This window comes from Protomyctophum parallelum, assembly GCF_964188405.1.
Source record: "Protomyctophum parallelum genome assembly, chromosome: 3".
In the NCBI taxonomy this organism is placed as follows: domain Eukaryota; kingdom Metazoa; phylum Chordata; class Actinopteri; order Myctophiformes; family Myctophidae; genus Protomyctophum; species Protomyctophum parallelum.
The window spans coordinates 52,703,874-52,717,037 of NC_139698.1; the positions used below are offsets into that span (position 1 = coordinate 52,703,874).

A 13,164-nucleotide genomic window follows, 5' to 3' on the forward strand; every position below is an offset into this window, starting at 1 on the left:
TCAATATAGTCAATAGCCTATACAATGACTTACAGTAGCATAGAATAATAATAATAAAAAAAAACAGACAGCTCCGTCTTGATCACATGACTATAAATATCACGTGTACCAATTTGCATGATATTTGGATAAAGTCTGAAGGTTGACATAAGTTAGCCTCCTGGTGACGCTATAAGAGGTAGATTTTGAAAAATGCAGGATAGACGTTTATTCATGGCCTCTAGGGAGTGTGAATACAAAGTTTTAGGCAGATTGGTGCACTTCTAGGTAAAGATGCAACTTGGCCTGTTAATTAGGCTGATTTGAAAAATGTCAAGTGGCATTCCTTCTTCTTCCTCTTCTTCTTCCTTCTTCTTCCTCGGACGCTGCGTTCATGATTTGCAGCATTTTGTTCAAAACGAGCCACACAAAATCAAACAGATCCGTCTTGATCACTTGAGTCAATGTGTATTGATTCGCGTGAAATTTGGATAAAACCTAAATAAGTAAAAATGTCATACCGATATAATAAGTGGGCCTCCAGGTGGTGCTATAAAGGGGCAGATTTGTTTTTGGAAAAATCTAGTATGAAAAATCTGAAAGACCTGTTTCGTTTAAAGGGACACTTTAAATATATATATATATATATATATATAAATATATGTTAATGGCGTTTAGAAGCTTTAGATCACTTTCCTGGGGGTATTTATGTGTGTAATATGTGGTTTTAGATATTTTAGATTGTAGCAGTGAGCCTGTTGTCTCTGATGTCATGGACACTGGTCTCACTACCTTCCTGGACTACTATTCCCATAATTCTTTGGTGCACTGCTCCTCCTTGTGGATAGGGGGAGAGCTGTCTTACTGAGACAACATGTAGTCCAGGAAGGAAGTGAGCCCAGTGTCCATGACATCAGAGACAACAGGCTCACTGCTACAATCTAAAATATCTAAAACCACATATTACACACATAAAGACCCCCAGGAAAGTGTTCTAAAGCTTCTAAACGTCATTAACATATATTTTTTTGCAAAAAGGGTGAAGTGTCCCTTTAATGACTATAGAGATACTGTATACCAATTAGCGTGATTTTTGAAAAAAAAATAATCTTGCAAAAATCTGCGTCCTTGTGGCACTATAACAGGCCCATGTGACAGAGGTTCTGATCTGCCATCCAGGGATTGTGTGTCCATAGTTTCACTGAGATCAAGCCAATGGTGCTGGACATTCGCTGATCACAGACGGACATATACACACGGACGGTCTCTCCCCTAAGACTAAGAGGCAAATACAGTACAGTACAGTATGCGTCACAGCTTTTTAAAGAAAAAGAAAACCAAAAGAAACGCTTAGTCCCTACACTTTTAGACGTCCAGTATACTGTACATTGAGTAACTCAGCATTCAATAATTCCAAGGACCACGCTGTACAATACCATTGTTTATTTTTTTGATATTTTGTTTTTTTTGCGGCTTACGCCTTTTATTGGTTTTTTGAAGGGACAGACAGTATAGGCTGACAGGAAACGGGAGAGAGATGGGGGGGGATGACATGCAGTAGAGGCCGTGTCGGGCTCGGGAGTCGAACCCGCGGCGGCACACTGCGACTGGATTACCAAGTCGGGTGCCCAGACGGTTACGCCACCGCCTGGGCATATACAATACCATTGTTAAGATTTGTATTGGAAAGTTGTCAGGGCTGTACTGCCTTTCAGACGATGTGAAGGGTCTTACGCCATCAGCCAGGGCCAAATACTGTGGGAGGTACATAATGAAAGACAGAGGCAGGGGGGGGGGGGGGGGGGGGGGAAGTTGGATGGCAACACAGAGGATAATAATGATGGAGAGAGGGAGCGCGTAGGAGGGCCCCATGAGACCCCAGTTAGAAGGAAAGGGCCCTCATTGTTGGAAGCTACTGTAGCACCCAAGGGGAGAACAGAGGCGTCAGTGTAGAAACAACTCACCACTGTCCTGTTTTTATGTTTGTGCGTATTTCTGTCTGAGGACAGAATATACTGTATAATATAAATATAGAAGGGCGCCTCAAGCAGGCCCGAGCAAAATGATACCAAACCTGTCCCGGGGCCCAGATTTCCGTACACGAAAGAAGCGCAATCCGTGCGGTACGTCTTTCATGCATGTTGCGCATGCAATCTGCGTGAAATTAACATCTGATTCACTAAACCAGCAGCTACTGTACACTATTTACACAGTCAGTGAATTGTGTTGAATATGTGAAGCAGAGCTTAAAAGGTTCCGTTGATTGGTGGAGTCTGTGCAAAATGGAGCCCTCAACCAGCACAGGAATGAAATGAAAAACTAAACCAGGCTGAAATTGCAATACTGATTAATAATGGTAACAGACCACCGAAATATGTTGTCCGACGGTATTATTTGCAGACTGGAGGCAGACAACCGCATCTGGTCGAGCAGACCCTCATATCAGAGCGTCTGCCATGGAGGAGGGTGTCCATGGCATTGATATGGCTGATGTCTCGCTGGAATCCCAAGATAATTGCAGCCATTCGAGTGAGACATCCTCACTGCAACCCTCCTTTAACCCATTCTGACCTGAGATCAGATTCATACGAGGTTTCCGCCGGACACACACTGGTCTGATTAAACCCATTCTGACCTGAGATCAGATTCTAAAAATTTCAGTCGCTCTTCGATTTTTCAAAAATAGCAGACCTACAAGCTCGTATCGCGCCACTCGGTGGCGCGATATGAGCTTGTAGATCTGCTATTTTTAAATAGATAAAGCATAACATGATGCTGACACCAAAATGGGTGCCCGGTCAGATGTCCCTGCGCTTATTCATACCTGCTCTTTAGAGGAGAGACATTTCCATGCATAGGTGACCCTATAACACGTGGGTACATCTAGCACACACATCATCTTATATCTTCCCTTAAATCTTTGTACATACAGTAACAGAGATAGTCTCACATTGCGATGACATGCGAGGTGCACTTCAGATGATTAGTAAACTGCTTGTGCCTTTGGTTTGGTAAATAATAACAATTCTAGGCACAGCATGTGTCTGAAACAAGGCTCAAATGGCGTACTAAATATAACCCTCAGTTTTCTATGTCATTTCCACCAGCACTTTCATGTTGCCTGTTCTTTGGATGGCTCTAAAATGAGTTTGTTGGACTCACTGTCTAAGCTTTGTGCTTACGGTCTTCTCTCAGGGCACAGTTTTGTTTACAGGGTGTGCCTTATTTGGGTACTGTGTGTGGGGTATCTTCTGCATATAATTGGCTATAGACATAGACAAGGGGCTATGAGGTAGACTGGGAGGAAGTCAGACTTGACCCTTTTCATTTGCAGCTTAATGCATTCAGTGAATGTGGTTTATAAGCTGAGTCTTGACTCTCTCTGATCATCGTTCACAGAAGAGTTGAGTGAAAAGTTAGCGGCCGATTACTCACATTGCATTACAAAAGCATAAACTGTTGAGATTTGAATCTGACCGATAACTTAATGTGAATGTCCCTCTCCCTGCTGCCCTGCTGGGTGATTTAATCAGGCTTTCATTGGACTAAGATGTACAGTAGGACGTACAGTACATGTAGACGTAGACTAGGTATTAAGAGATCTATCTACTGGAAGCTTGCAGAAATGCACCGGCTTTGTGTAAATCACAAAGCCAGGAGAGATTGGAGCACTCAAATCAAAAGACTATCTGCCATGGCTGCTAGACATTAACATCGGATGTCTGTCAGTTCGAATCCAATTTGAAAATCTGAATCTGTCTCTTTCTATTTAAACAAACTGAATGTGGACTTCAGATAAGGCAACGTGGCTCCTGGATGTTTTTATTGTTACCGATACCGACTTAAAAGAGTTATTTCTCAAAGCAACACAAGGGCTTTTTTGATTACTTTAGTTTTTGTTTAGTTTGGAGGGTTGTGGGCTTTGAGAGCAGCACTTGACAACAGTGAGTAATAAAGTTAAATGGGAACGTCAGTCTCATGGAACATGCTAATACAATGACGGATGGCATGCTCGGTTGCAACCTCCATTAGGCTTATTAGAGAAGCCTCGATCCTCTTAACAGCAGTTGTGGAGTTTTAATAGAATTCTGTTCCACTGTGAATATGCAAATGCACATAAACAAACTTGCCTAATGCATCGCCGCTTTCTCTGTAGCTCCTTATGCGAGTCTATTTGAACGTGGTTTAGTAACACAAATTGTCTTATCACTCTAGTCACCATCTCAAGCTATTTGGGGCTTATCATTTGTGAGGTCCCGCTCACATTGGGCATGGAGATGTTGGAGTTCTCCATCAGACTAAGCTTTTTAGCATGCTCCAGAGGTTAACGGTCATTAACGCTAATGTGTGGGACCGCTCTCACAGCTTGGACGCTAATCAAGCCCATAATTACTGTACATAAAAAAATGCAGCCACAGCTTTATGTCCTGCCGGTGGCCCGGGTAGAAGAGAGGCCCTGAGAAGCCCTCCTTTTGGCAGAGGCATTAAGCCTGATTTCTACTTTGTTGTACATCTGTGTGGCTCGCCGAAAACAACATATTTTCAACTGAATCCTCAGCGGTCACACGCCGAAGTATAAATGAGTCATTAGCGGCTACTTAATGTGCAGTGTGCTAGGGCAGAGAAGTGGGGGTGGCGGAGTGGTGGGACTTAATTGATCCCCTTTCATGATTTTCTCCCTGCGTTCAATTAATGATGTTGGGTTAAATCACAGTCTTGCCAGTGTGATTCACCAGCTCTACTTAAAGCAATCATCTGCCTCATTTTTTGATCTCACGGCTCATCAGATCAGATCTTTTTCTTTCTGTGTCACATCAAGTAAATTAGGCTTATTTGGGTATCGGAGCCATTTTCAGGACAGCAAGTCAAAACCTGGAACATTTGGTTGCCTGGTTCTATTTGCCCAGAGACACTGATTAACTGATTAGCACTGATTAACTGATTAGCACTACATCATTACATTTAAGCTGCTATAAGCAATAATATGTCACATTTTAAATTACCTCTTTTTTGGTATTCAGACAGCCAGCAATGGGTAGAACGCTCCCAAATAAATGTCTCTGTGACAAATCTAGGGGCCGCAATCTGCATTCAAAGTAGAGTAGGGAGCGTTTTACCCATTGCTGGCTGTCTGAATACCAAAAAAAAGATAATTACATTTTAACATATTGCTTAGAGCTGCTTTAAGCCAAAATTATGCTCCGTCACATGATGGTGCGACAGAGGATAGCAGAATAGGAACTTCAATTCAAAATTTGCAGAATTCAACCAAGAATAGCAGACCTACAAGCTCACGATGCGTCACATCTGCAATGCATCGTGAGCTTGTAGATTGATCTGCTATTCTTGGCGCAAGACACCGTCGCTCGACAAAGTATGAATCTGGCTTTAGTGTTGCATTTCTGTAGGAGCAGGACAAACTTGCCGAGCAACAGTCTAGTCAGATCCTTGGCGTGTGTACTTCGACGCGTTGCAGCCATGCCAATCAGGCTTATGTCCCAGGCAAATCTGGGCATGGCACGATAACAATCCCTGGCATGCTCTGTTGAACACTCACCAACAGAAAAGTGAACATCGAATACTGTCAGCAACACTGCTTGTTGCTCCTGAAGCAGAACACCTACAAGGTGCAACAGCAATGTACCTCTAGTGAGTCACATCGTGAATTAATTAAGCAATCAGTCAGTATTCATTAATTAATTCCTCCTCTACTACGCCACATCCTGTACACTAACTACAGTAGGTAGAGCAATTAACATGCTAATGTATGCTAATTTCCATATTCCGGTATTTTACATACTGGAGGCTATGGCTAGCTTTTTCAGACCATGATTCATTCTCTGTAGTATGATCTCAAGTAACAACAACAACAACAACAACAACAATACCATCAAAATAGCATTATTTTACTCAGATCTCAAAGTTGTTTCCAATGGCATTTGTAATGTTTGCGCATCATGAGAACTTTGGTACACTAAAGCTTCAGTGTACATTCGTTTGAACCGTATGTCCTTGCTCTTCCGATGAGATTGGTGGCTAATTCATCCTTCCAGACAGCCTCATCTTACACAGTCTGCTAATGATGAGACAATTGTGACGCACTTACAACAGGAGATGGAACAACATGGAGAAAGGTGTCAGGTAAAGAAGTGTGTTTTGCATGTTTTGCCTGACAGCCTTATGTTGTCTCCTAATGAATTGCTTGGTGTGAGCTCTCTGATGAGACAGGCAAGCAAAAAATACATTACAAATAAAACAGGTGTTTTCCCTTTACAGTTGAAGTCACTGAAATCAGTCGAGGTGTGGTGTGTTTATCGGAAACATCTTTCAGCTGTAAGGTGCTGTTAACTTAAAGGGGACTCTTACACCTCGTTGGAAATCACTCAACGGTCCTGCGTACCACCTGTTTCTAAATTGCACACAATGCAGGACGCAGCAGGACGTTGCGTTATTGAAAACGAGCGATTCCAAACTCTGACACATAATCACCTGCATGGAATTTCTTGTCGGGCCTCATTCATGGGATACATCACTGAGGATACGTCCCAGGTGCATCCATTTATGTATGTATTTTGTAATTTTTGTTATATAGTATGATGAAGTAGTAGAGGGAGAAGTTGAATTATGGAGATACAAGGTTTTCTGCCCGACAGCAACTGGGCCAATAGTTGAGATAAAGTGTAAACAGCTCCCAGTTCCTCAGTCTGTCTGAAAGAGATCGTGGTTTGTCAACAAATCCTGAAGCTGTTCATCGTTTTGGAGTGACCATACAATTAAGAATAGACAGGAATATATCCAGGAATTTGCACATTGAAAGCAACTAACGGTACAGTTTTCCCTGGCAGTTTGTCCTACTTCTCTTCCATTGATTTCCTGTGAATGGACTAGCTTTCCCATCATTGATATCACTTTGGGCTTGATTAAAATATCCATAATAATTATTACCGTTACTAACCAGCAACACAGTGAAATGGACAACGTGAATGCATGTTTGTGATGTATTGTCATTACTTTATTGATGTTATGCAAAGCAAAACTGGATATGACAATATTCAATTTAGTCATAATGGTCCTTTTAGTACATAGTTACATTTAACTGTAATGGCTTTGTAAAGTAGAGTTTGTCTGTTTGCAATTGGAAACCAAACCAATGAGCAGCTCTTACTTCTGGTTCAGGCAATATTAAATGTTGCATAAACGTGTCTCTCTCTCTCTCTCTCTCTCTCTCTCTCTCTCTCTCTCTCTCTCTCTCTCTCTCTCTCTGTGTCTCACACGCACGCACGCACGCACACACGCACACACACAGAATATAAATGAGTTGTTTCTGAACAATGTGTGCAACGAATTATTGTTAATACTATTACTGTACTAACCAATGTAATAATCAAACAGCGATGTTGTTTTTAATACTCATTTTCGGTTTTGTAATATTTGACAGAGCTGTCAATTATGCCATTTATATATTTAAAAGCTTTAGAGTATAGGTCCTGTAAGTGAACAAATAAAGAACAAAGGTTTTTCCAGCCATTCTGTCCTACTGATTGTCACCATCATCAGATGTGATAAATACAGTAGATGCTGCTCTCCTAATCACTGCCATCAAAGAGCTATTATAGAATGGACTGCTCAAGTCATACTGTCATGCCAGAGGGATTTTCTTTGTCTCCTGAAATGTCCCTAGTTTGGGTGACTTGAACCCTAGCATTCCTATTCTGGGGGAACATTTGCTGCAAATAGCTACGGCAACGTGTTGTGAGCTTGTAGATCGGCTAGTTTTGTGGCAAAGATATTTATCTTTTGTTCCCCATAGGAATATGGTCGAAAGGCTGAAACTACAGGTCTGGTGTGCCAATTAGTGAGGCCAATGTCAGAACAGGTCAGCTCCATACTGTATATGGAGATCTAAGGATTTTGAGGTCAGATGTACAGTAGAGTTGCTGGCCGGCTCCATATGTGATGATCCAGTCTTCTCCATGTATGGTTATCCAGGGTTTGATGAGGGTCATGAGCGTGTCATGAGGTGTGACGGTCTGACGGCCATATATGGTGGCGTGACGTGTCCAGCTTTGAGGGTTTTGTGTTAACACAAACATTGAATGCCATTGACAAATGAATGGCCAGCATTGAGTAAACATTGTGTAAACACAAACATTGAAGACGCAAATTGTGAATGGCCGGAATGAGATGATGTATGATGATAAGAGCGCCCCTCACTTCACACAGGTGTGATTTTTAGTATTATTGTTGCTCTTCAATAAATTACATGTCTGATAAATTACAGTAGCAAATGGATGCGAGTGACTCCCTGTCACTCTGCAGTCTTCAGGGGAGGTATAATTGCCCTTTCTGGCACCCAATTACAGTTTCCTTATCATCCACTCTTGAGATAGCAATTTCTTTCTCAAGGGGTCTCCAAGCCAATAAGTACTAGTAACCAGGCTGCCTCAACTTTCAGGCAGCGTGAGAGAGCCGTAATTATAATGACATATTGCATCTTTCCACTTGTAAGACACCTCTTATCTTATTTCATATTACATACTGTACGCACACAATACGTGGGAAGATTGACTTGATGTTGTTAAGCAGAAATGTGGGCTCTCGCAAAGGTGAAGGTTTGATTGGTTGTTAGGTCGGTGAGAAAACTGTAGCTTTAATACAATGTTTGAAAAGCAGGCAACTTCACCTTTGTATGGGGCAAGGCAAGGGCTATCAATAAATGCATGGGCATAGCACTATTGTTCATGCTTCAGGCCTTAGGACTTGGCATTAGTATGCTGAGAAGTGTGCGCCTGGAATGAAAGGGAAGAGGTGGAAATATTTCATTCCAAAAGGTCTACTTTATCATGATTTGATCACTGTTTAAAGGGAGAGAAGTTAAATGAACAAAAAAGCCTGTGGGGTTTTGTTTTGTTCAAAAAGTCTGTGTTCTGGCTTTCCACTATTTGTCTAAATATATATTTTTTTATATTTACCATAGTTACACACAATTAATGTCAAGCTCATCCCACCATAAAAAAAAGTACAAGAAACCTACTACAGTAGAACACAACTCTTACAGCATTCAGCTATTATCAATGAAGAGAAACGCTTATACAGTACAGTATGTTGAAAATGTATACAACAGAAAGCTTAGGATGTAAATCCAACGTAAAGCACTGCAGCTCAAACAGTGCTAAGTGATATTGATCAATGCTCCCCTGCAGAGGTAATGCATGTCTCACACCAATGAGGGTATTAACCCTCAGGGAACATTATTATACTGATTTAACTTTCTGGCATATGAGCTTATACAGTATGGCACTGAGGGTCATTTGACTACTCAGCAACTGGGGTCATTATGGTATTATGGTATGGACATGACCATGAGCTCGGTCAGATTGTCCTTCTGCAAGTCCCCGGGCACTTTCTGGAATCCGCTCGGCTAGATGGCTCAATCGACAATTTGTCCGTCCCGCGGGGAGTTCTGTATTTATTGTTTTTTTCCCCCTCTGAAGGCGAGGCGAAGGGCTGCATAACCCCCCAGGACATGCAGAAAAATAGGAGCTTATACGCACAACCTGTGCACCGCACCCGCTCGGTGTAGCCGGTTCCATTGATTATCGTGGCAGCGACCCTGCCCCGCGAACGGAACGGAGCCAATTCCGCGCCCAGTGTAGCCCGGCCCTTATAGCCACGTTGCAGTTAATAGAGATATATGAAGGGAGCCGTTCATGGTGCAGGGTGAACAGGCATGTGAACTGTATGGCTCGAATATGTGAACATGAGACATGTGCAACATCTGCCCTGTCGTATGCTTAGACTGCTCATGGAATATACACAGAACATGTTATTGACCTGCATGGGTGACTCAATTATTAAACATGTAAAACACACACACACACACACACACACACACACTCTTAACCAATTAACCGTGATAATTATTCATATCCGTATTCAGCTGACCTGCAGCACGTGACGATTTGATCTCTCTTTCCTCCCAACAGAACGGCGAGGCGTCACTGTTTGAGGTGAACATCCGGTATGTCGGTGGACTTCTCTCAGCATACTATCTGACAGGAGAGGAGGTAAGATTAATTGATGTCTATTATGCCTTGATTCTAGCGAGAGCCACCGCTGTTTCCTTTATTCCAAAGTGTCCCTGGTGTGTGAATGATGATGATGGCTTTGAGACATGCATTGTGTACTACTGAATGTGTGTACTGTATGTGAGTCTGTGCGTGCACGTGCGTGCGTGCGTGAGTGAGTGAGTGTGTGTGTGTGTGTGTGTGTGTTTATGGGTATACATGTCTGCACGTGTATGTATGAGTCTGTGGCTTTCCTTCTCGCACACACACACACACACACACGCACTCACGCATGCAAACGAATAAGGTTTTGCATAACCACAGAGATATGCCTGATCCCATCTCAGCTAGCGGGAGCATTCTCACATTATGCAAATAATTGTGATTTTTGATTGATTTTATTAAAAGAAACACAAGCTCGTTGCTCGCCACAAACATGTACGAAGCACAGTCAGTGTGATGAGGCCGCCCACACTAACTGGGACTATGTGGGTGAGGGATTCGAGTGAACTCCTCAACGACCTCTCAACAACCGCCATCTCAGTTGCACTTTCATCAGTGTTCAACAACAGCCACCCCCATGCGTCACTGGAGCTATCAAGTATGAGGGTTAATATGGCTCGGCATCAGATAGAATACTGCAACAAAATGAAAATAAAAACCATGTTTAATTAAAGCCTGGACGTTTCAAATGGTGCAGAGTGCAAAACCCAGCACTGTTAGAGTAAGAGTAGCCTGGCGGATTCCGCGAGCGGGTTGGTTTACACTAGGCTACAGTAAGAGACCCTCCACCCAAGAAGCAGAATTAATGGAGAGCAAATTCAGTGACATACGAGCACTTTGGCTCTGCTTAATGGACATTGATTTGTAGGCTGAACGGAGTCAGGAAGAAGAGAAATCCTTGCCACCGCCTTTGGTCTTGTCAATGATGCCACTCTGTTATAGCATTAGCATTAGCTGGAAGCACTGCTATCATAAAAACGCAAACTATAGACCACTGTAAAGGGGTCTACATACATGCTCCAGTTTTAGTCATCCACCCACACACCGCGGTGAGTGGAATGCTGCAAAATGACGTCACTGCGCCGCGGTGATAAGCGATATAACCTCAGCACCTCAGGATTGGATGTGTTTACTCTCCCAACTACTGTAGCCTGTGCCAACTATCCCCCAATGTAGGTTGTTAATAAACACAGTGTGGTTCATTATTTCAGACTACAGTGATTGGGAGCAAAGAATTTGTCCCCCTCTAGTGACCATATGCATAAACACAAACTGTCAAACAATGGCAACACATCCATAGTACCTCTGTGACAAAATATCCACGATTGATGTAAACAAACCTGCTCCGCTATCTGTATAGTCCTTGTCCCTTTTATCAGTGCCGAATCAACCCCTCCGAAAGCCCTGGACCCGATCAAAAGGCCTCGTGCACGCGGGCATGTGATTTGCGTGCACATAACACAAACAAGAACAGCACTTTTTCGCGTTACCACCAGCACTATCGCCACTGCTCCCATAGAGTTATATGGCTGCCCCCTGAGTGGTTAAGAAACTGTTGGATGACCAAAAACATTAGGTTGGGGTTCCTGTGTTGCGTTACATTGAAATCGGTGACCTATGAATACTGTTTCGACGGAAGCAACAGCTGTACCTATTTGAAATAGTCTCTCACACCAGCCTTGCGAGCTGCGGGCCCTGGGCCCCCGGGGCTTAAGCGGCAGTAAATTCCATTGTTAATCCGGGCCTGCCTTTTATGCCCAAATTTGTGCCCATAATATGGAGCTGACTGATTTTTTGTGCCTGATGCCATGACGACACATTGATGTTAGACACACTCCATATGTGGGCGTATTGTGTAACACCTTATAGAGCACCGAAGTCTGACGTCACTTTCAGTAGAGGGCGTCAGTCCCCAGGTTCATGTATTTTTTTAGTTGCATTGAAATCGCCATAGGAGGATTTTTAGATCGCTTCATATAAGAACTGTGTTTGAAAAATAAACATGTCATCCCGGCCGCTTCACTCATATGGATATGAAGAATCAACTGACTGAGAGAAAACGCTAATGTTACTGCTGCTGAATTAGTTAGATTTTCGCTAGAAGCAGACTGTATCATAAAGAGTGACTGACTGTTGCAAACGATACAGAGACACCTCCCTGACAATAACGCAGAGACAGCTTGTTTATTTTTGGACCACAACGCTTATAGTAGACGATATTAAGATCACCCCATGTTATTCTCCATAGAGAAATTACTTCCGCGAACCAGGGGAATCGAAGGGATGAGCGAGTTACGTCAGGACTTCGGTGCTCTATAATGGTTATGGCTTGTGACATGAGTGTGATGTCAGAGGTCCTCCCTTAAGCCAATTTTAATTGTGGTTTTTGGTTTGGTGTTTAGATTTGGACCAATGGACCTCTATAGGAATCTCCTTTTGGTTGGCAGCAAAATTAGCAGAATGGTGTCTTATCAATAAGGTTTTTTAGGTGGATAAGTGATAGGACAAATTGAGCATTTGGGGCCTTAAGACACCAAAATGTACAATAGCTGTCTGCTTCACATTTTTACACCTCCTCTTATTTCCCCCATTTATGTGCTCTTTGAACCATGTTTGAGAGAAAACGGGGGCCATCTATCTCATAGCTAGAGTTGCAGTGCAGTGCGAACTACAGTCCTGTTTCCTTTAAACCTCATCTGAAGACCTCATGTTGTTAGCAGTGTGCCATCGCTCTCGGGAGATGGATGCTCATGCTCTCTCTTTCCTGACGGACATATCAATACACTTCAGTGTGCCACACAATTATCTATAGCCCGGGCCCACGTGTGTGCGCTGCGCATGTTCACTCCGTGACGGCTCCCCCGAAGCGTGATTTATTGTCATCCTCCCAGCATGCTTCCTCCCATCTTCGGGCAGCTTCGACTATCACAGGCCATCCACAATGATAAAGCCCACGGTTTGAGGGGCCGTCATGGACCTCTATAGAGATGGCCCTGGTTTACCTCGGTGGCGTAAAAACAACTTGCATACGGTGTGTCGGCTTGTCGGGGGAGACTATTACAGGATTTTGGGAATCCAGATTGACCCGGGGACATTTGCCACCCGGTGCCCCTAA

General features: G+C 43.1%; 1 protein-coding gene across 2 annotated transcripts in view; it reads left to right on the forward strand.

Moving 5' to 3' along the window:
- Positions 1 to 13,164, forward strand: part of LOC310856200 (mannosyl-oligosaccharide 1,2-alpha-mannosidase IA) — a 257,601-nt gene that overhangs the window by 171,806 nt on the left and 72,631 nt on the right. For both annotated transcript variants that reach the window (XM_083761470.1, XM_083761469.1), the window contains exon 4: positions 9,966 to 10,046. In XM_083761470.1, the coding sequence (XP_083617596.1) occupies positions 9,966 to 10,046 (81 nt within the window). The remainder of the gene's footprint in view (positions 1 to 9,965; positions 10,047 to 13,164) is intronic.